The sequence below is a fragment of the Polypterus senegalus genome, chromosome 9 (assembly GCF_016835505.1).
Source record: "Polypterus senegalus isolate Bchr_013 chromosome 9, ASM1683550v1, whole genome shotgun sequence".
NCBI lineage: Eukaryota > Metazoa > Chordata > Cladistia > Polypteriformes > Polypteridae > Polypterus > Polypterus senegalus.
The window spans coordinates 182,368,799-182,393,921 of record NC_053162.1 but is presented as its reverse complement, the minus strand read 5'-3'; the positions used below and the strand labels follow the sequence as shown (position 1 = coordinate 182,393,921).

Sequence of the window (25,123 nt, the reverse complement as noted above, 5' to 3'; positions counted from 1 at the left end):
TACTCTTCTTTATTTATTCATTTGGTTTTGTACAATGCTATATACAGTATACCCTGCCGTTCCTTCTTAAACTCTGTGAAGTGCCTTGAGCATGGGAAAGGCGCTATATAAATAAAATGTATTATTATTATTATTAGTGCTGCCGCCTCACAACAAAGAGAGCAGGTTCAGGTACCAGGTGCTCTTTGCATGTTCTCCCTGTGTCCACAACCCAAAGACATGCAGTGAATGTGTGTGTATCTACACCCTATGACGGATAGGGGGTCCTATCCAGGGATCGTTCCTGCCTTGTGCCCAGTGCTTACTGGGATAGGCTCCAGCTTCCCCGTGACTCTGCTCAAGACAAGCAGGTCAAGAAAATGGATGGATGGATGGAAATGCAATAAAACCTCAATTATCTGTCAGGGGCTGGGATCAAAGTCATGACGGATAGGAGAAAAGACGGATAACAGAACAGCGACTATAAAAATGACATACTGTGGATTAGCGTTTTTTTTTTTTTTTCTTCTGGAATTTGCTCAAACTTTCCCGTTGATTTTGCGACTTCTCTCATCGTGCTAAGAGTCACAGTTCGCTTTCAGGAGCAATATGTTCGTGCTAATCCGAGACAGAGGCCACGGGCTGAGGTGAGTGGGAAGTGGGATGTCAGGAGTGGGGAGCCGGACGGGGCCCTCCTCGCTGTCCTGTTTCACTTCTATGTGGGTGAAGCCGCGGGGGGAGGATAGTTAATTTACATAAAATTGCAATGATCAGTGTAGTAAGCACACACACCTCAGAGGTACTGGAGTGTTCTACGTTTTACTTGGGAGTCTCCATTCTGTAACAAACAGTGCCCTGTCTTATATGACGTTACCACGGTGACAGAGCACACCTCCAAAACAGTAAAAGAAAGCTTTCCCTGCCAATCATGTTTGGTCTTTTTCTATGTCATAGACCCTCCTGCTCAAAACTTCCTTCCTTCCGCCACACCTTCCTTTTCTCTTCACTTCTCCTGTCACTCATCTCCTAGGAGGCGTGTCCACCCCTCACAGAACAGAAGCTCCTCCCCCAGTCCCATTACTTGTACCGTTCATTCCACCCTTTCTGCTCCTGCACATCGCATCACAAGTTGCCTGTACGTCCCAATATATGAACAAAATATAATACGGCAGAATTTAAAAAGAAAATCACAGTGCAGAAGAACATTAACATTAAAACAGAATAACATTACCTTATTCAGGTTGGATGTCACTACACTGGTTACCTGTGCCATTTAGAATTGACTTGACTTGCCCGTCCTGCCTGTCGCCTTACACTCCAAATCATAACCTTAGATCTTCAAAATGAGCGTCTGCTTAGAATTCCAAGAGCTAAACTTAAAAGAAGTGGTGAGGCGGGCAGGTGGCCTTCTGTTGTGATGCACCTCAAATCTGGAATACGAGTTTACCGATAGAAATTTGCCAGGCTGATATGGTGGAGCTCTTTAAAAAACTGCAACTAAAAACTTACTACTTTAACATGGCTTTCTCAGAGCTTCATTTTAGTGCAACCCTGATATTCTGCATATGCATTCAATTATCATGTTGATCATATCTCTGTAATCCGTACTAACCCCCTACTTTCTTTGCTGTTCTTGTTCCAGATTTCTGTGGTGCCAATCTGTGCCACCACCAACTGATCAGGGCACCATGCAGTCCTTACATTGATGGATCGAAGGTAAGAGGTCCATATGATCATCATCATCTAATTCTTCCACGTGAAGCCGGACGTGGAAGAGACCATTGATGTTTAGGGGGGCTGGGTGGGTGGTCTTGTGGCCTCGGGACCCCTGAAGATTTAGTTTTTTTTTTTCTCCAGTCCTCTGGAGTTTTTTTTTTTTTGTTATTTTTGTCTTCCTGGCCATCTGACCTTCCTTTACTCTTTGTCACTTAGTATCACCTAATCTTAATTTTTATATTTTTCTGTCTTCATCTTGTAAAGCACTTTGAGCTCCATCATTTAGATAGATAGATAGATAGATAGATAGATAGATAGATAGATAGATAGATAGATAGATAGATAGATAGATAGATAGATAGATACTTTATTAATCCCAAGGGGAAATTCACATAATCCAGCAGCATCATACGGATACAAAAAACAAAAAAAAACACTATTAAATTAAATAGTAATAAAAATGCATGTAAAAGCAGACAATAACTTTGAATAATGTTAGCATTTACTCCCCCGGGTGGAAGTGAAGAGTCGCATAGTGTGGGGTCTCCTCAGTCTGTCAGTGGAGCAGGACGGTGACAGCAGTCTGTCTCTGAAGCTACTCCTCTGTCTGGAGATGATCCTGTTCAGTGGATTCTCCATGATTGACAGGAGTCTGCTCAGCGCCCGTCGCTCTGCCACGGATGTCAAACTGTCCAGCTCCGTGCCTACAATAGAGCCTGCCTTCCTCACCAGTTTGTCCAGGCGTGAGGTGTCCCTCTTCTTTATGCTGCCTCCTCAGCACACCACCTCATAGAAGAGGACGCTCACCACAACCGTCTGGTAGAACATCTGCAGCATCTTATTGCAGATGTTGAAGGACGCCAGCCTTCTAAGGAAGTATAGTCGGCTCTGACCTCTCCTGCATAGAGCATCAGTATTGGCAGTCCAGTCCAATTTGTCATCCAGCTGCACTAACAGGTATTTATAGGTCTGTTTCATTTGTATGAAAATGCGCAACGGAAAAAAAATGTTACTGTTTTGTCACGCTTTATATCACTCACATTTCTTCTTCCTGCTCCGCAAATTGAAGCAATCCTTGAAGCGCTTTTGTTGTTTCGTAAACGTTTAAGAATTTCATTTTTTTGTGACAATCCCTACACCAGACGCATATGTTTATCGGCCATATCGATGTATGGTAGTTTAATTATAACAAAAGAGAAAAGCTATGAAACGCTATTAAAGCTGAAAGTACTGTATGTAACTGACGCTGGTGGTGCTGCAGAAAAACACCAAGTGCTAGCAAAAGGGAGAGGAGTTCCAATGTGCAGAGTTCACATCGTATCGTGCAGCAGTAGCAATAGATAGACGCTGGCGAGCACAATGTTGTTTTTTATTTTTTTGTCCTGACGGTTGCTGGAGACTGACAGTTAATTGAGTGACGGATAATCAAGGTTTTACTGGACTGTGTGTGTTTCTGCACTGCCCTTGTATTTCAGGAGACGAACCTCACATCACCTGTGAAGTGAGGTGGTGGAAATGTTCTGGTTTGGTGTTGCTTTGCTGCCTCGGGCCCTGAGCAGCTTGTAGTCGTCAGGTCAACTCTGACTTCGGCGTCACATCAAAGTGTGCTGGAGGAGAATGTGAGGACGTCTGTCCCAAGGTTGAAGCTCAATCACAATCTTCTTCTTTCAGTTGCCACAGAGGATCATCTTCTTCCATCTCCTCCTGTCCTCGTCATCTTGATCTGTCACACCCATCACCTGCATGTCCTCTCTCACCACATCCATAAACCTTCTCTTAGGCCTTCCTCTTTTCATCATCCCTGTCAGCTCTATCCTTAGCACCCTTCTCCCAATGTACTCAGCATCTCTCCTCTGCACATGTCCAAACTCTCGCCTCTCTGACTTTGTCTCCCAACCTGAGTTGTCCCTCTAATGTCCTCGCTTCTAATCCTGTTCATCCTCATCACACCCAGATGCAACTTAGCATCTTTAACTGCCACCTCCAGCTCTGTCTCCTGTGCCACCGCCTCCAGCCCACATAACATAGCTGTTCTGTCCTGTAGACCTTCCCTTTCTCTCTTACCGATGCCTGTCTGTCACAAATCACCCCTGACATTCTATAACGATCTGAAGCACACTAGCACATCCACCAAGGAGTAGCTCAAAAAGAAGATATCTTAGTTGTATGTAGCGTCTTTCACAGCATTGGCTGTCACAAGATGAAAAAGAAAACATCTGGATGGACATTACAGAATGGCCCAGTCAAAGCCCTGATTTGAATCCCACTGAAATGCTGTGGTGGGATTTGAAGCAAACATCTTCCAGACTGAAAAAGGAGTGGCAGAAAGTGTCACAAAGTTGATAGCAGAGGGTGGTGGGCATTCATCCAAAATGCTTACAAGAAGGGGGCAATGCCAACTTCAGATGCGAAAGGTGGACTTACGGTACTTGTTCCCCCCATTTTATGTATCGGCATTTTGGTTGAATAAATGATTGAAAGGGCAGATTGTCCTTGCATTTTTATCGAAGTATCTCACCTTCATCCTGCATGAAGATCTGCTGTTTGTCTCCTCAAATATGTTGAGAAAGTCAGTGGTTTCCACAGGGGTGCACTTACTTTTTCACAACACTGTCTATATTCTGGGCTGAGATCCTTCAGAGGATCACTGAGTGTCACAACTTTCCCATTCTATCTGGAGCCTCGATTCCTCGTTTAGGGTCTGCAGTGTCATAACGCTTGTAAGTGCGGCGATCCTAGCTAACAGGCTGTCCCGTTCTCTCCAAAGTTCTCCCATTGTTCTTCATGACATGGACACACTCCCACCCTGAGGTGGTCTGCTTGGCTGGTGGTGCCACTAATTGAATTCCCAGCTTCACACTGTTTCACATATGAGTGACGCCAAAGAGCCTACCAAGGATGGATGAACTTGAGCGAGTGGGAGGTAACTGGGACAGCAGGGCCACAGAGACCCTCTAGCATCTCTTAAACATTCTCTCCTGAGAGAAAACCAAGGCCCTCTCTAGTTTAGAATCCAGTTGGTCCCACTTTGAGCCACTAGGGGGCGCCCTGCTTCCTTGCCAGAATGAAGGACATATAAACTGGAGGTGGTGTGAGAGTCCGTGCCAGAGGAGCAACTGGTGAATAAGCCATTGCCCCGTGGGAGGGTGGGACTCGACTTCTAATAAAGCTGTCAAGATGACCGCAAAAGCAGAATAGACATGGCTCATTCCCAGCATGCCTTGGCTTCTTCCCACTTTTAATAATTCGCCTGGGAACATTCTTCTGTGGTTCCCTGCTGTCCCTTGACTCACCAGTAGCATTGTGGGAATGTGTGTGTCTAACAATGGGATAAACCCACCACCAGCACCACTGACAGAGGAGGAGGAGGAGGACTGCCCCTCCACGTGTGAGCAGATAAGCAGATTTGCACCCGCGAAGTTGTCGGCTCGCTGCAAGTCACACAGAAAGCTTTTGTGTAGCGCCTCTGCCAACTGCCACCAGGCTTCCCAGGTTTAATAGCAGCTCCTTCGTAAACTTCCCAATCTATCAAAACTTCCACACATTAAAGCAGGAAAAAAAAATCCCACAATTTATAGTCGGAATTTATACACTGTTAGCCGTATCCGAGAACAATGCCGATGTTGTGCGACGTCCCTGGCACTGAGCTGGTCCTCTGACCCGGGGAAGTAGAAACAGATGGGACAGGACTGAGCGCAGGGGATATGGGATTGGGACCTGCATGAAGCAGTGGGACCGGAAAGGAAGTCAGAAGTCACATCCAAACAAGCAAAAAAAGAGGGGGGCACGGGGGGAGCTGTCTTAGTTGTATATAGCGCCTTTCACAGCATGGGCTGTCACAAGATGTTCTACAAAGCAAATCTACTAATCAGGGCAAATACACAAAGGCAATGAGTTCAAATAAAAGGCAAAACATTGGGATGTTGTAAAATGGGATATTAGGGAATGGCATGGGACATGACGGAGTGACAGTAGTGGGGCAGAAGGGAACAGGAAGTGCAGTTGGGTACGAGGGGGTACAACAGCAATTAAAGAATAAGGATAAGAACAACTGGGACAGGACAGGATAGGACAGAAGTCCACTTGATGGAAATGGACGGCTTAAGTGAATGGCAGATCCTGGACTGAGACGGATGTGACCAGACTGAATCACTGGAGAAACTGGGGATGAGATGCTCTGCACCAGACCTGAGACACATCATAAGGAGGCGGAATGACAGACATTTGGGATCGGAGGGAATGAAAAGCTGTAAAAGGATAAAAAACAAATCTCAAAGAATATCAAGGCAGGAATGTTTACATTGCCATATAATAAAAGGAATACAAGATGTAAGGGGCAAAGGACAAAATGGGACAGAGCAGAGAGAGGTATGGATGGGACAGGACATACGAGGTGAGCCACAAAAATAACCGGATTGGCAAGAAAATATATTTACTGATGAATTACAGCCTTCTAAACCTTATCACCTTCTATATCCTCACCCCCCGATCTCTACACCGCTCCATACATATCCTCCATTGATTGAAACAGTGCTGGAAGTTTTCTTGCTTGAGGCTCTTCAAACAGGCTTGCCATTTCTGTCTTCACTTCACCCATTGAAGAAAAATGTCTTCCCTTCAGGTCACTTCTGATTTTCGGGAACAAGTAAAAATCACAGGGAGCTAAATCGGGCAGATAGGGAGGATGATCGAGGGAGGAGAGGAAGGTTTTTGTCAGTCAAAACCGCTTTATGGAAAACGAGAAAATTCACAAGAAATTTGATGTTGATTCGCTCTTCGATATTTTCACCAGACATTATTGCGGCAACTTGTGTAGCTGGGCTATTCCCAGGAGATACCTAGTCGGTCAGCGGTTTGAGAGGGGCGTGTAGGAGGGGATAAAGTTCTATGATTCACGTCCAGCCGACCTCCAGACGGTTTACCAGGAAAGCCCCAAGCCCAGTCCGGTTATTTTTGTGTCTCACCTCGTATTACACTGGGAATGAAAAAGGGAAGGAGAGAGCAAAGGAATGTGAAGGGAAGAATGAGATAAGACAGGGCAAAAGGAAACATGTAGCAGTGCTATCTGGGAGGAAAAAACTTCATCTCCCAGCAGTCCCTGCAGTGGCTCTGATTGGACATCTACCAAGGGTGCCGGGGCTGCTGGGGACAAGAAGGCTGGCGTGAGTTTTTAAAAGGAGGCTGGTGATACGGACAAAAACCCAGGAGTGGTCTCTCGTTGACTTTCTTGTATACTCAGATATGGGGGATGGATATTTGGAGGCGTAAACCGCAAGATAACGATTACATTTTTATATTATGTACATCAAAGACCCAACAACAACAAATCAAATCAGATTAATAATATATTGAACAATTAATATAAAAGTAAAGATGAATAAACCAGACTCTGCAGCCGCATGAATTAAAGGTAAAGTACCGCTACGATTTAACGGAAACAGATGTTTTGTACATGTCGGCAAAATTTGGTTGACCTAAGAGAGATCATCCTCAAGTTATCGTGTTTACACACATACACTGAACGGACACACAGACATAATTCCAAAATGGTATTTTCGGACTCAGTGAGGTCTAAAACATCGAGATTCATCAAAATCTCGAAATCAAATTTTTGGACAATTAATTATTAATTATTAACAATTAATTATGCGGATCCAAATCATCTGGATGACTTTGATTTATGTGGGGACGATTCCAGTTCGGCGCGAAGACGATTCTTCATGTCGTCAGTTCACACACTTCTCGATGGTCCGGGATTTTTCGGGTGATTTTCTATGTAATAAACGTTATAAGTTACAGCGTAATGAAAATTGCATAATTAGATCTGGACCACCCTATACTTACCCTATGAGAACGTAAAATCGGACTCAGAGAGGTCTAAAAAGTCGAGATCTCATCAAAATCGAAATCGAATTGAAATTTTTGGACGCTTACAATACTTTCCCCTACACTTTGTATACAAGAAAGTAAAATGCTATGTTGTGTGTGGAGTTCCCCGTCTGTTTGTCTTCCATTTCTTGTCCTGGATGATCTCCTGTTGGTGTGTGTGGACTGTCTGGTGTCTGCCTGCCGCGTAAGGACTGATCTGCATTGTTCGTCGGCCATCGTTGAAGGAGCGCTCCCGATCCCATCACATCGCTAGGACTGTTCTTCACATTTACTTACAGCAAGCGAGCTGACCTCTGGCTTATTCAGCCTCCATCATTTCACTATACTGGTTGCCCTTTCCTATGTTCTTTGTTAAGGATCTTCATTGTGTGTAGTCTTTGTTAGTCGAATGTTTATTGTGTGGGATCGTTTTAGCATGCGATACATTTCATTTATTGGTATTTAATACATTCATCAATTTCTGTTTTAGCTAACAGAAAATTTAGGGTCCCAGAATAAATCCCTTCATTTCTAGTGAGCACCCCTTCAGAACCTTCAAAGTCCTGCTGGCTGCTAACAGCGCCCCCTGTGGCTGGAGCGGCACATTACATATGGTCTCATTTTCTCCCCCAAGTCGTTCCTCAGCTCTCACAGACTACTTTTCCACTGATGCTGTGAAATCAGTGCCAGTCCTGTGCCACACATGCAGTACTCGGTTTTCTGTCTAGCCTTTATAAAAGCAGCGGGTTTCCTTCCGTGCCTTATGTTGCCCACAGTAGAAATATTCCATCCTGCAGAATGCCTTCGACAGACACACCACTGCTAAAAGGAAAGCATTCCAGAAATCAAGACTGCAACACAAAACCCTTCTGCCGGAGCACAAAAGCCACTCAACGGAAGTGGGAGACCAGCAGCCAGTCAGGGCAGCTCATCAAATCCAGAGGAAAGAATGGCACAGTACCAGGTGAACTGGGACACTGGTCAGGAAATGACATGAGACGGAGTGTCAGCTCCCTGTCTTAGGATAAGTAAGTAATATATAGCGCCATTCCAATCAGTCCCAGATTCCTGTCTCTGCTCGTCCCATCTAAGTCACTTGGATTACAGGACAGCCAGCAAAGCCACCATGGAGGACATCCTGAGCCCCAGTGGTCGGTCAGGCCCCTCAGTTCCTGTCTATCAAAGTTTCTCAGCGAAAGCGGGCGCCACTGCTGTGAGGTCACTGAGATGAACCTGATGGGCACCAAAAGTTTATGGTGGAAAATTTTGCACTATTTTCAGTGAATAAATGTATACTGCTCAAAAAAATGAAAGGAACCCTTTCTAGTGTGAGTATAGAATCAAGTCAATGAACCTTCTGGGCTATTGATCTGTTCAGTTAAGTAGCAGAGGGGCTTGTTCATCAGTTTCAGCTGCTGTGGTGCACTAGAGTGGCACCAATGAGACGACCCACCCAAAACAAGAATGAATGGTTTAACAGCTGGCGGGAGGTCACTGACATTTTTCCCTCCTCATGTGTTTTTTCACTCATTTTGCATTTGGCTATGGTCAGCGTCACTACTGGTAGCATAAGACCATACCGGGACCCTACAGAGGTGGCACAGGTAGTCCAACTTCTCCAGGATTGCAGGCGCATCAATACCATGTGCCATTGCCAGAAGGTTTGCTGTGTCTCCCAGCACAATGTCAAGGGCAAGGAGTAGATTCCAGGAGAAAGGAAAGCTGGACAGGGGGGGCCGTAGAAGGTCCTTAACCCATCAGCCCATTACTGCCAGAGCCTACAAAATGACCTCCAGCAGGCAGGCAGGCCACTGGTGTGAATGTCTCTGGCCAAACAATCAGAAACAGACTTCATGAGGGTGGCCTGAGGGCCCAATGTCCTCTAGTGGGCACCGTGGAGCTCGATTGGCATTTTCCATAGAATACCAGAATTGGCAGGTCCACCACTGGCTCCCTGAGCACATGTGACAGACATGAAAGGGTCTGGAGAAGCCATGGAGAATGTTATGCTGCCTGTGACATCGTTCTGCAGGACTGGTTTGGTGGTGGGTCAGTGATGGTCTGGTGGGGAGGCAAATACATGGAGGGAAGCACAGACCTCTACAGGCTAGACAACGGCACCGCAGGACTGCCATTAGGTATCAGGATGAAATCCTTGGACCCATTGCCAGACACTATGCTGGTTCCTCCTGGTGCACGACCATGCCCAGTCTCATGTGGCGAGAGTATGCAGGCAGTTCCTGGAGGATGAAGGAATTGATACCATTGACTGCGCCCCCACCCACCCACGGTCTGGGTGGGACATTATGTTTCAGTCCATCTGATACCTCAGCCTGTCCAGAAGCTCAGTGATGCTCTGGTCGAGATCTGGGAGGAGATCCCCCAGGACACCATCTGTCATCTCATTAGGACGTTGTCAGGCATTGGGCGGGCATACAAACTACTGAGTACGATTTGGAGTTGCTGCAATGAAATTTCGGCCCAATGGACTCGCCTGCCTGCCTGCCGCATCATTGTTTCCCTTTGATTTTTGGGGTGTCTTTGAATTCAGTCCTTTGTAGGTTGATCATTGTCATTTCCCTCAAACGATGTGGCTGCCATCCTTTCGTTCCAAACACATTACCCAGTCCATACCAGTACAGATATCCAGCAGGATTTTTTTCCATTGAGATCTGATGTGTTTTAAAAGTGGTCCTTTAATTTTTTGCGCAGTTTTGCAGTCTGGCAGTAAATGAATAATAAGCGAAGGATATGTGAGTATAAATAAATAATGTGTCACAAAATGTATGGGTATTGTTACTTTGATTTTTATGCATTTATTTAATTATTGACTCATTTATTTATCTTAGTGACAGCACACTACACATAAGACAACAACTGTCAGTCTCACTCATCAAAATATGAAGCTTAGCGATTGGCCAAGTAAGTCTGAGAGATCCGCCTCAAGTGGCTGCTGGGTAATACAATAGAGTGACAAGTCGCAGGACAGGCAAAGCACAATAAAGCAGCAAGCATCAGAGCGGGACCACTGAGACAATCACAGTTGAAGGTGTGGAAGGAAGGGTCCATGGTGGACATGAGTGCAAGGAAGAGTGTCCGAGAATTGTAATCTTTTTAGTTAGCCAATAAAAGGTGTAATTTTGCTTGACTTCTTGCTACATTCATAAAGGCTAACATGGTACAACACCCTAGTACTACAGAATTGCTGTATAAAGCAGCTACTTTAATTCAAGAAGCTCTGTTATATCGTGCCATTCATATCTATCTATCCGTTATAAAGTATTTTTCACAAAGATCCTTTCACACATCATGAAGTCTCTTTCATATTTATGTATTGTATAATTTCTTCCCTCACCATCTACTGCTAAAGATTAACAAGAGACGATTGTGCTACCTTAGGAAAAGCAGCCATGAGTGTCAGCGGGATGTGCCCAGGGACCGGGCAGCTCGGGCAGCTCACAACTGCAGTGTGTATGTTCAGCAGGCAGAGTTTGAATCAAGTCAGTCATTATGTTATATAGCGCCATTCATAATGTGCCAGGAGAGCCAAAGAGGCCATCCACCATATGCTTAGAATGAGCAAGACCCTTAAGAAGAGAGAGTGTGCAGGATGAGATGGGGGGCCAGCGGCCCTCAAGCAGTGCAGGGGGCTTGTTATGGACTGGGCATAAGCATTGTGGTAGGGGCAGTTACACAGGAAGTCTGTGTATAGTTAGGCCTGATGTGGTACCTTATAGAGCGAGCGGTCCAATCACGCAGGGGCACCCCCTGTACCATTATAGTGCTTTTACAGCCCTGTGTTATATAGCGCCTTTTCTATCTATCTGTTATATGGTGCTTTTGACTATCTATCTAGGGCGGCACGGTGGCACAGTGGGTAGCACTGCTGCCTCACAGTTAGAAGACCCGGGTTTGCTTCTCGGGTCCTCCCTGCGAGGAGTTTGCATGTTCTCCCCGTGTCTGCGTGGGTTTCCTCCCACAGCCCAAAGACATGCAGGTGTGGTGCATTGGTGATTCTAAAATGTCCCTAATGTGTGCTTGGTGTGTGTGTGTGTGTGTGTGTGTGTGTGTGTGTGTGTGTGTGCGCGCCCTGTGGTGGGCTGGCGCCTACCAAGGGTTTATTTTCTGCCTTGTGCTCTGTGTTGGCTGGGATTGGCTCCAGCAGACCCCCGTGACCCTGTAGTTAGGATATAGCGGGATGGATAATGGATGGATGGATCTATCTATCTAGTGCCTTTCACATATATCTGTCAATCAATTATGAATGTTTTTTCACATGTATCCATGCATTACATATTTTCTTCTGTTATCTGTCTGTAAATATTTAATTTGCTCTTTGGCCATCAGCTGCGATCCCCTTTACAATGGGGTGGGGTGAGGGTGGTAATGGGGTTTCTGTCATACTTTTTAAGTCTGCAATAAGCAAAACTTACCTTTATAAACTGTAAAGATTACCAACTCAGCAAATTAAAGGTGGGCATCATGTATTCATATGTTAATGCAGATGAATGATGACATTGAGGGACCTACTGTATATGGAGGGAGCTAAATTATAGACAGTGAGATAGGCCTGAAAGACACCTTATAATAAACAGACAGTTATGAAAGATGCTATATAATATATCGAGATATGTAAGACACATAACAGAAAGATGCAGAAAACAGATAACAGAAGAAAGTATGTAGTGCATAGATACATGTGAAAGGGAGTTCATATTTGATTGTCAGATATATTTGAAAGGCACTATATGATAGATAGATAGATAGATAGATAGATAGATAGATAGATAGATAGATAGATAGATATAAAGGCACTATATAATAGATAGATAGATAGATAGATAGATAGATAGATAGATAGATAGATAGATAGATAGATATAAAGGCACTATATAATAGATAGATAGATAGATAGATAGATAGATAGATAGATAGATAGATAGATAGATAGATAGATAGATAGATAGATAGATAGGCATTCTTTAATAGATCTGAAAGGCACTACATAATAGAAAAACAGAAAGGTGTGCAGGACACTATAAAATAGATATATTCAGTAGGAGGACAGATGGTTCTTTATTGATCCTTAATATATTAAGCATTTAATTACTTCTTAATGTGCACACTACACTTGAAATTTAATATACAAATGAAAACTAAGATCTGATGTTATTCCGGTAGCAGGCGGGGTGTATTCTAATTTCTAAAGCACCTGCACAGTCAAAGAGCAGCTTAAGATGCAAAGAGTTTCGAAGCCTCAGCTAATCCATCAGCAGCCATTTTCAGCCTTATGGGTTCTTCCACATAAGATGTCATCACAAAGCACAAATGAATTCTTTCTCTATGTGGTGCGACGCTTGTCAAACAGCTGTTATGACACACAAAGCAATAAGGGTAACATTCAACAGTCATCTTGTATAGCGCCTTCCACGTAGGCCGTGGTCAGAAACGCCTCTCTCTCCACAGCACTGATTCATTATGTCACATCACAAACAGAATTACAAAGTGTCCACCATCAGCCGATAAAGACTCATAGTCATTCACAAAAAACATGAACCTCATGTCCTGCACTTTTCCCAGAGTGCTTTACAAATCAGTCCTAATCAATACTCCGTCAATTAATCAATCTGTCAGTCAATCGCTGCCCAGTATAGCACCTTTCGTACAGACTGCATGTTGGTGGCATACTTCTGTGTAATGGCAGCATGCTCATGATGGAGTCATTCCGGGCTCCAGGCATTTTCAATTTGCATTCACCAAGAGTGACGCCATGAGGACTGCCCGTGTGGCGGGCGCAGGCTGCCACTTGCTCACAGTGCAGGGCGATAACAAACATTCCCTTCCAGCCAGCCCTCCTTTCTGGAAAACAGTTGAAGTCAACAAAGAAGAAGAATGCAAACAAAAGCAGCATTCCTGTGGCGCTGCCCTTAGGGAGCTGCTCCCATCTAAAGGCGCTGGGTGACCCCGAAGTAAGTCACATCACTGATCTGCTCTCAGAAGGCGCAAGGCACTATGATCATAATATCCATATAGCCATATGGTCTCCATGCTGGGTGGTGTGGCCCGGGGGCAATCACGGATTAAATCATCAAGTCTCCAATTGGAATCCCACCGCTTCCTCCCTTTGACACCAAGAGATGCTCACTTAATCTGTCAGGTTTCCCCCTAATTGTCTGCATCTCACTGCCCTTTGCTTTTAAAGGCTGGAATTTGCCCCCAAAAAGGTGCTATATAAAAAAGAGCCATATGTGAGAACATGGGCCCACACCACAGGGCAGGTCAGTGTCTGTGTGGAGTCTGAATGTTCGCTTCATGTCCAACTTGTTAGGTAACTGGTGGTCCTACAAGAGTATGGGTGTGCCCATGAGCATGCCGTGTAATAGACTAGCACCCCATCCAGAATTGGTTCCTGCCTTGCTTCTGGTGCTGCTAGGAGAGGGTCCAGCGCCATGACCTTGACTGTGATGAAGTGAGTTTGAGAGTAGATGGACAACTGTGGCAGACTTTGGGAATGCTGTGGCTTTCTAAGGAATTATAAGGTAAATCTGGGAAAATGTGGCTACGCCAGGCACAGCTATGGAACATGACAGACTGTGACGTTAGGTGACACGACGGCTGACAGCAGCTTCTGTAGAAATGCTCGGCGTCAGCCCCACAGACGTGTGCCAGTCGAGCAGTTCACAGTGGGGTGAGCGGCAAGTGAAATGGGTTCGATTGAGCGCATGTGTGCACCGTGCTTGTGTGATCCACTCTACTGTGGCACAAGTCTATGTGGTGTGCAGTGAAAGGCGCTATATAATCAGGCTGATTATGAGAGCATAAGCTCTAAAGGCGCTACATAAAATAAAGGCTCTTCTTATTCGACAATGTACTATGAAAGGGGGTCATCTGTGAGAGACAGAATGGGGTGGAGTCAGATGTCTCTGAATATTACCATATAAGACTAGGCATTGGCTGATGGACATAAGGTGGGTGGGGTCAGATGTAGGCATGGTTGGATGGTCAAGTGTTACCTTATGAGGAGAATCTTGTTACATTACCGATGTATTTATTTAAACAATTTGCTAGTAATGATGTTGTTTATTTATTTTTCACAGTACAAGGTGATCGCTGCCCCCTACCGTAGCATAATGCAAGTGCAGGTCTATTATATGGTAACAGTTTGGTATCAGCCCTGATCTGCTGACATCCCACACCTAGCCTTAGGTTAGCATTTGAACATCCAACCCTGCCTAGAAATGACTTTGCCCCTTTGTAAGGCTGCAAGGGGTCACTTAGTCTTATATGGTAACACTGAGACAACAAACTCTGCCTACATCTGACTCCGCCCCATCTTAAAGCTTTTAGGAGTCACTTAGTCAGATATGGTAACGCTGAGACATCAAATAATGCCAACATTTCTCTCCACCCCATTTTAAGACACTCAGCAGTCACTAATTCTTATATGACAACACTGAGACAACAAACTCCGCCTACATCTGACTCCACCTCATTTTAAGACAGCCAGCAGTCACTAAGTCATATATAATAACACCGAGACATCCAACCTCAACCCATCTTCCGTTGATCAGAGAACACCGAGTCTTACATGGCAACACCGAGACATCCAAATCCGCCTACATCTGACTCCACCCCATCTTAAAGCTTTCAGGAGTCACTTAGTCATATATGGCAACACTGAGATATCCAACTCCACCTACATCTTGTATCCCAGTTGTGCAGGGCTGCACACTCACACACACCTCATAGAGAACTTTGCTTCCAGCTGCCTAAAGGGGTTAGGATGCTCACCCCCTCGACTTACTTGTAATTATCGTCTTCCACAAACTTCTGTAGCTCCTCGATGTATCGCACCGACATCAAGTACTTCTGCACATGCGGAAGTGTCAGCAGGTGATCTGGAAAAGAGGAGAGGTGGCATCAATGGAAGTCCCAGCCACGGTCAACAGGTAGCATTCTAGCAAGAAACATGTCCAGCAGGGACTGACCAAGAAAACCTCTCAACCTCAAGAGGCAAGCAGAGACGGGAGCACCTCAGCCTGGTGACACTAATAGCAGAAGCATGGTGTCCTTGACTGCCTTCTCTTCTACATGTAATCCCATAATTTGACCAGTGGCAGGAGATGACCACTGTGTTCTGCTTTTCATTCTGATATCAGTGGCCTCATCTACTTGTATCTCCAATTGGCGGAGCACATCGCATTACCTCACAGCGTCTGCTCCGTCTACACACTCCTGCTCCCAATCCTGCTTCTCATAGCAGAGGTGCTCCTTCATCCCAATTCCATTTCAAATCTTCCCTCACCTCTCACTCTAACACCAGATGTGAACCCAACCCACTTCCTCACGTCTCCAGTTTTTACTTTAGATGTTTTCAGCTTCATTGTTACACTGGACTTTCCCACTTTCCCAAATTCCTAAATTCAGGATGCTACCAGTTCCAGTCCCTGTTCCCATTACCAACTTCCAGTTATGATCAACTCCTGTAGTTCATGCTGTCATGGGGCTTGACTGCTCCTCCACCACTAAGCCCATCCCATGATGTCCTATTTCCAGATCCACAGTGTTCTTCCCAAATCTCGTCCCATTGGGCATCTACATTGGGTATCCTGTTTAAACGCCAGGTACACTCCCATTTCCACTTGTCATCTTCTCCTACCTCTGATCTGCTGTCCAGACCCTCTTCCATCCACACCCCTCACTACTGCACATCATCCTCTTCCTATCCCAGTTTTGTTTCAATTTCCAACTTCTGCTCCAGTTTTTTTCCCTTTCCTATGCAGGATCTGTTCACATCTCTGCAGTCGTAGCCAAAAGTGCTAAGTATGACCCAAGTGTTGGTTTTCTCAAAGTTTGCTGCTTCAGTGTTTTTAGATGTTTCTGTCAGATGTTTCTCTGGTGTACTGAAGTAGAATTACGAGCAGCTCAGAAGTTTCAAAGGTTTTTATTGACAATGACATGAAGTTTATGTAGAGAGTCCATATTTGCAGCGTTGGCCCTTCTTTCTTTTTCAAGAGCTCTGCAATTCGCAGAAAGATCTAAAAACACTGAGGCAGCAGACTTTGAAAACCAACACCGGGGTCATTCTCACCACTTTGGGCCACCACTGTACCGTCCACCAGATGTTCTCCCCTCTTCTGTTTATTGCCAAATGCACCGCCATCTCCTGCTCTTAAACTGGTTCTGCTCCCAACAGACTCCACATCAGATTGCCCCTCATCCTCCATTCACATATCAGATATGCCCTGACTTCCAGTCTTCACTCCCATTTCACATCTCTGTGTTGACCTCACCGTCATGTCCACCACCCCTTGTTCACATTTACTCCCATCCCCTTCTCCTGCACTCCTCCATTTGTTTTCCCCAGTTGTCTACTATCTCCTACCATTCCGTGTGCTCTTCCTACTGCATGTCTCTTCCCATCCATCACTGATTCCTGCCCTTTCCTTCATTCTCACTCCTGAGCCGTGTCCACCGCTTACCATTTCACACCACCTGAAGATCTCACACACCTCCCAACTGCTCCATCATGAAGCCCCTCCTGGACTGACCTGGTCTGAGACGTGCACGGTGGTTAAAGTTACTACAGACGCCCCCCTTCACTCCCTTGTGCAGGCAAGCTGGGGGTCTTCTGGTTGTCTGTTTTTTCTTTTTGTTCTCGGCTCTTGCCCAGAGGCACCTGATTAAACACAGCGGCGCTGCTCGGCACAGCTGATGAACAAAGCCTTGGCAGCTCTCTGGTAAACATGACCTTTGACCCCCTCCAGTCAGCCTGAACGGGGATTCCCTGCAGTCAGACTGTCTCCAGTTACAGATGTGTCACATGAGGACTCAAGGATTAGTGACTCACAACTCTTGACAGTTTGGGGTGGGGTGGGGGCGCCATGCCCTTCACTCAACACCTGGGCAGCAGTCTGTGACTCACAAGCTGGCATCCTCACGCTGTGAGCAACTTATGACTCATGCAACTCATTTCATATAGCGCCTTGCACACTGCACATTGTCCTGAGTAGTTTTGCAAAGCCAGCCGCATGAATAGTGGGCTCTGAGACGGTCAGTTCCAAATCTGGACCACTGCTTCATTCTAGAAGGTTCCTCAATCCCAGTCTTACTTAAAGGGGCACTGTATCCTGTCCATTTGTGTCTGCTGGGAGTGCGCCCACTGATGGTGGGACTACAGAGTGAGTGTGCGGGTGCAATGACAACCTACATCCACCAGGGGGTCTCCAGGACAGGATTGAGATGCAAGCCCACCACATGCATCACATACTCCTCAAACATGCTGCTATTGTAAAATATACCCACCCCAGTACCCTGGAGAGACCCCAGAGAGTGTGGAAATGCACCCCAAAATACACACACACACAGTGGAAAGGACCCAACATCAGACTAGAGAATGATGGGAGATAACACCTTCACAGACATGAACAGAACTTCACAAAACAGTGAACAGAAAGTGTTACACACACGTGCAAACACACGCACACACACAGAGGAAGGGATCCGACATCGGGCAAGAGAGTGACACCGGAAAATGCCAGTCATGACCTTTAAAGGGAAAAAAGAAACACAAAGCAGTGGGGGAAAAGAGTGACACACATATGTGCACGCACACACACACTGACACACACACACTACATATGGGACCAGGCATAAGATAAGAGTGTGACAGCAGAAAACACCAGGCACCCCCTTCACAGAAAAGGGAAAAACGCAAATTAGCCGGGAGAAAGAGTGACGTGCACACGTGTGATCAAACATATAAACACACACACACACACACACACACACATACACGCGCACACATTACACAAAGTAAAGGACCAGGCATGCATAAGACAAGAGAGAGTGAGGGTAGAAAATGACAGACATGCCCTTGACAGAGAAGTGCTTTCCGCACAAGCATGCACACACGTTGACAAAGATACACACACGGGCACCTGCACACACACACCCAGATACTCAAAAACCCAGATTCACAAATTCACCTCGCACTCGCACATCAGGACTCCTCACACACATGCCTACACAAACTTCATACACAACTGCACACATAAAAATAGAAGTCCTTTCTCACCAACACAAAGGCACAGACTGACACACGCACACACACAAACGTGTGGCAGAGTCGCAGATACACACACAAACGCGCTCACACACACGCATAAAAGTTCATTCTTGCAAGTGTATATTTACTGATAAACACTCACAGGTGCACTACTGCACATTCACACACGTAAAGGCACGCTCACACGCCCTTATACTGACAAATATGTGGGCACACACACACATTCATATTCACCTAAAAAGAAGGCCAAATACTCATGAAACGCACACATGCGCACAGCAAACACAAATTCATACACAAAATGAGGAGACCACTCTCCCCAACATTTAGAGACTCACACACACACATTTGCCCCCATATATACAGTTACGCAGACACAAATCTACAGTCTGGCATGCCCATTGGCAGTTTGGTAAATCCTTATACTAACACACATACAGATACACACACACACACTCCTTTGCACACTCCCATACACACATTCAGTTATAAATGGGCCCAAATACTCCTGAACACAAGTAAACACGCTCTCACTCACACATCCACATTGTCACAATCACACACACACACACACACACTCTACATGTGCTCAAAGGCTCCCATACACATCAACACATCTTGCACACACACACACACACACGTTCTTATAAACACCCATGTACATTACACACACGCCCTGGTGTTCCCATGCACAAACACACTTGCGCATTCACACACATACACGAGTCACATAAACACTTATCGATAGGCTGGCATGTACACTGGCACTTTGGCATACCCACACACTAATACAAACATACACACACTCCCACATATATGTTTACTTACAAAGAGACCCAAATGCTCCTGGGCACACGCCAACATGTGCACACACTCAAACACACGCACACAGACACTAGAGACATGCTCAGGTGTGCCCATGCACATTTATCCACAGACTGGCATGCACACTGGCACTTTGGCACATACATACATACAATTTGCCCAAACTCTCCCCAGTCAGTGACAGACACACACACACCTGGATGTTGTCACAGAGCACACACAGACATGCTCCACAGACTGGCATGCGTACTGGCACTTTGGCACACACACATACATACATACTATCTGACCAAACTCTCTGCAGTCAGTGACAGACACACACACTCACAATCACACTCACACTCACTGACCGTAGTTGCAGGACACCTGCAGATCAGAGATGATGCGCAGGATGTTGTTCATCTGGTTGGACCGCTGCTCGTTCTCCATGATGCTGTCCGAGGCCGGGTACGCCGAGTCGATGTAGATGATGTCCAGCAGGTAAATACCTGGAGGTGGAGAAGGACACAGTTGGGGGAATGAGGGACAAGGCCAACTGCTGAGGGTCTGACAAACACATCACAATGATGGGCAGTGCCTTGATAAATGCTGACAAACACCTTCACTCCATACACACAGATTCCAAGGTGGAGGACAACTTGAAAGGGCATGTGGGCATGGGGCACAGCCTCCTGGTGCCACTGAGGTCAATTCTAAAGAGCCAAGCCACAAAGAGCCAAGGATGGCCACTGTGACGGTTGCGGTGGGCCGAATAAGCTGCTTAACAACACGGGCAGTCAGCCCCATAAGCCTGAGACTTTGTCTGGCTTTTCTAAGTGAGAGGCGCTATATAAGCACGTACCTGCCAACATGCAGCTTTCTGATCATCTGACAAGGAGTGACAAACTCATTCACATAGCAAAACACAGACTGGCACTGCCAGGCACATTCCCTCTAGGAGGTTTGGCACTTATTTTGCAGAATGACAGCCAAATGACATTGAGAGGGAAGGAGTCAGTGACAGGCTGTGGCTCTGCCAAGATATGTCAGGTGCAAACATTTCACTGCCCAGTCTCCCTGGTCCTGAGAAGATGGCACTGGTGGTTGGAGATGAGTGGTCTTCACCTCAGCTGGGAGCGTGTCTTGACCACCAACTTTGCATTTCATTTCCCTCAGCTCTGATGTCCCCCTTTATTTCAAATGATGCCACTCTAGAGGGTGCCTGGCATCACTGGACACAAGATATTTTAACCCCTTGAGAAATACATCACTCCAATGCAGCAGAATGTGCCCGTGGTACACACGCCTACCAAACAGTTACTACTATATAGTGCCTTTCACTATCAGGTCTACTGCTCAATGTTTTACAAAACAGCACATGGGCAGTAAACACAAGACAGGTGCCAAGGTGCCCACCTCTCCAGACACCAGAAGGCTCCTTGTCCCCCAGAACCACTCACATGACCAGATTTTTCCTTAGAAGTGTTTGTCTGAGGGCCTCGCCAACATTCCATTCTTACCACTGAGGGACTCCAGAGGGGACAAAGAGGATAAGGGCATTTAGAAATGGCAGCCAGGTTTACCCAAAATAGGCCTTGATAGTAAAATGGAGCGAAGGTCATAGGAACAGATGGTAAAAAAAAAAACTGGGTGCAGGTTAGGTGGCATAGATACAGTCAGGGTGCCTAGGTTGCCATGGAAGTTCAAATTCAGACAAAGTGCCCGAGTACGTCATGTGGCCCTCCAGCTACCAAGCTTCCCTCTTACTGAGACGTAAATTTCAAGTCCCCACTAAGGTTAGGAGACCACACTGTGTGCCCTTCATGTTCTAGAATGTTATATGGGTGGCCTGGTGGCATAGCAGGCAGCACACTGCCCCCACAGTAGCACCAGCCCAATTCTGGCATGTTTTCCCAGGGTTCATGCCTAAGGCCACCCGTTTGCTGTTAGGTTGCCGGAGGTCTCTAACTTGGCCCCCGTGGGATTTTTCTGAGTCTGAATCGTGTTACACTGGCATCCTACTGTTTTCCTGGCACTCCTGAAGATCACAGGAAGGATGTATGGAAAGATCTGTGGTGAAAGGTGCGATATGAGAGACGATGCCTACGCATCGCAAGGCTCCAGGCTTAGATGTGAAGTTTTCGGACTGACAGTAACGGGGTCAACAACGCTCTCTCGTTTTACTGAAATGTGGAGGGAGGGGACAAATGCTCCTATTTGCAGTCCTTTGTTTGGTCCTTAGCAGGTGGCACTAGTGGTTTTGGATGAGCTGGAAGCGTCTCGACTAGTGCTGTTCTTCAAATGATGGGACTCCACTCAACCACTGGACCGCGACCCAGCAGCCACCACTGGGTGACGAGTTGTCATCACTTAAATTGGTGAATAGGTTACTGTGGGCCGTGAAGTGGGTTGTGGCGGGTCGCCCCTCTGATACCCCTTCTGCTCCGATACCCCTTCTGCTCTAATGATCACGCTACAATTACCAGGGGCACCTTCACCAAGGCCGCTCTGATGATCCTGTTCAGTTCACTAAGGGGTGAATTTGCCCGGGGATACCACCTCCTCTTGGTGGCTGTGAAAATATTTACATGGGAGAAACTGGGTCTCGACACCAAAAAGGTTAAAAAAAAAAGCTACTCTAGTGGCTGATGGGCTACCCAAGGCATGGGACACTTTCAGCTTTTGTCAATTACCTCAGCAAAAATGTGCCCGGGTTCCATGACTGCAAACTCAGTTATTCAAATAATGGGATTCTGGAGGATATCCTGGCAAGATAAGTGTGCCACTACAGTCCAGCAAACTGTGCCAGAGGTAGACTCAAACGGCTGATGTGGCACACACCACAGGGGTCAGTGACTCTGTACAGCGCCTTTCACTGGGAGCGTTAACATTCAGCGTTTTACAAATAATTTAAACCACATGTCAGCAGTAAACACCAAAGGCACATGCCAAGGTGGCCACCTTTCTACCAACCAGAAGGATCCAGGTCCCCCAAAATGACATTCATGTGGCCAAAAGTTTTCATCACATTGCAGGCCCCCTGTCCTGACCACAATGGGACTCCCTTAGGGATTGCTGGGGGCAATAAAAAATGGCAGGGAGCGAGGGGCGTAGAAACTGATGGGGCACAGGTGGAAAATTACTATTCAACAGTACATGGGTAACAAGATGACTTTACAGGTGGCACAGTGCCTGACACCAACACACTTGTAGGCTCGTGTGGTGCTGGCACGAGTTCATGCCCATACTCTCCAGCTGCCCTGGTAGGTTGTCAGAGGGCACTAGCTTGGGCGAGTTGACTGGCATCCCACCCAGGGTTGATATCCACTTTTTGTGACTCTCCTGAAAGCCCAACCAGGTTTGCAAGCAGGATGGAGGTAAGAAGATATATGTGGCGAAAGGAGCTATATAATAGACAGTGCCCACATGCCACAATGTGCCCGTCCGTGTTGGGTTGCTGGGGTGGCAGCCCAGGTTCCTCCTCTCTGTGTTTCTCTTGCATATCCTGAAGGGATGGACCCAGGAGTCTCCTACCAGACTGGAGGCCCTTGCAGGCAGCCACTTACACCCGACGTGCCATGTGACTTGGCGTGAGCCCTGAGCGGCACACATGCCTGATAAACGCATCAGAACTATTGAGTCAATTAGCTGACATCAGGATAATAATGTTTTCCTGGCAGCGGACGCGCATACTTTGAAATGTTTTTGCTTTTCGAGAGGGGTGTGTAAGGATGCGATTCAGGAAAACAAGCCATGAATCACGAGCCGTTTCCAAAGAGCCTGGCATGCTGTCCGCGGCAGCGGCGGCGGGGGCTCAGAGGCTGTTTATTCAATCAACTCGTCAGGATGGCACGTCCAAAAGCAGCTCCCTGAAGGTCATGAGCGCCACCCTGCTGGAGGTGTTCATCACCGGCTCACCCCTGGCCTGGCAGGAAAAAGTTCATCGGGGATGTTGGGACTGGCACGGCAGCCTCTGAATGTGCCAATCAGGAGGCTGCCATGCACATCACACTGCACAGCCACGTGGCAACCAAAGAAACAAATGAGATTTAAAGTTCATAGCCGGCCCAAGGCCACCAAACAGCCTGAGATTGTCACTTAGGCTGTGCTTACTGGATGTCTAGCCACCCTCTGGGCAGCAGCTGCCCACCATTATGCCAAGTTCTGTGCTATCCAGTTTACCCAATGTGGATGTGGAAAAGGGAAAAAGACCAAAGAAAAGCCACAGGAACGGAGCAGGACATGGCGGGCACCTCATTCAATAAGGAAGACAATCGTGGGCTACGGAGGAAATAACGAGTACCAGGAAGACTGAAGATGGCTGGGGGGAATCAGCTGAGCAGGATGAGTGCCATGTTGGCTAAAATGAGGGGGTCAGCGGATAAAGGAGGAGATGAAGTTTGGGGTGGGTGGGTGAAAGGCTCAGGGGGCACAAGAAAGTCCATGACGGATAATCGATGGACAACAGACATATGGAGGGAGGTGCACAGAGAAGGAGAAAATCTGAGAGATAAATCAGTGGACAAATGAGGAAGATGAGGAGGAGGAGACGAGCGTGTGAAAGACTCAGGGGGTCCAGCAATGAATGAAAAGAAGACAAGAGGCATCAGAGGAGCGAAGGGATCAGCGGGCAACAGAGGAGGTGAGGTTTGGGGTGGATGAAAGACTCAGGTGGTCCAACAAAGTCCATCCATCAATTTACCAACCCGCTGAATCCAAACACAGGGTCACGGGGGTCTGCTGGAGCCAATCCCAGCCAACACAGGGCAAAAGGCAGGAACCAATCGTTGGCAGGGTGCCAACCCACCACAGGACACACACAAACACACCCACGTACCAAGCACACACTAGGGCCAATTTAGAATAACCAATCCACCTAACCTGCATGTCTTTGGACTGAGGGAGGAAGCCCACGCAGACACGGGGAGAACATGCAAACTCCACGCAGGGAGGACCCGGGAAGCGAACCCAGGTCCCCTAACTGCGACGCAGCAGCGCTACCACTGCGCCACCGTGCCACCCTCCAACAAAGTCCAAGATGGATAATCAATGAAAAGAAGAAAAGGAAATCAATAAGAGAAGCTGACAGCTGTAGAATCATGGAGGTGACGATGGAAAGGACATCAGAGGAGCAAAAGGGGTTAGCAGACAAAAGAGGAGATGAGGTTCAGGGTGGGCAAAAGGCTCCGTGGGTCCAGCAAAGTCCAAGATGGATAATCGATGGACAATGGACATATGGAGGGAGGTGCACAAAGAAGGAGAAAATCTGAGAGATAAATCAGTGGACAAAGAAGGAAGAGGAGGAAGAGACGAGCTTGTGGGTCAGTGAAAGGCTCTAAGGGTCCAACAAAGTCCAAGATGAATGATGAGAGGAAAAGGAAAACTATAAGAGAATGGAAAGGACATCAGAGCAGTGAGGGGATTAGCAGACACAGGAGGAAATGAAGTTCAGGGTGGGCAAAGGGCTCAGAAGGTCCTAGAGGGATGGAAAAAGGAGAAGGAAAGCAAAAGAAGTAGAGAGCTGGGGGGAATTATGAAGGAAAGAACAGGAAAAACATCAGAACAGCATGGGGATCAGCAGACAAAGAACAAAACAAAGGCAGGGGTGGGCGAAAGGCTCCGGGGTGGGGTCCTTCAAAGTCCAACATGGATAACCAAAGGAAGGAGGAAAAGGAAAATGATAAGAGA

General features: G+C 46.6%; 1 protein-coding gene across 3 annotated transcripts in view; it reads right to left on the bottom strand.

Moving 5' to 3' along the window:
* The window catches only part of ralgps1 (Ral GEF with PH domain and SH3 binding motif 1), a 342,472-nt gene that overhangs the window by 89,226 nt on the left and 228,123 nt on the right, over positions 1–25,123 (bottom strand). For all 3 annotated transcript variants that reach the window (XM_039764462.1, XM_039764461.1, XM_039764463.1), the window contains exons 10-11: positions 19,807–19,944; positions 15,368–15,461 (exon numbers count right to left, since the gene is read on the bottom strand). In XM_039764462.1, the coding sequence (XP_039620396.1) occupies positions 15,368–15,461; positions 19,807–19,944 (232 nt within the window). The remainder of the gene's footprint in view (positions 1–15,367; positions 15,462–19,806; positions 19,945–25,123) is intronic.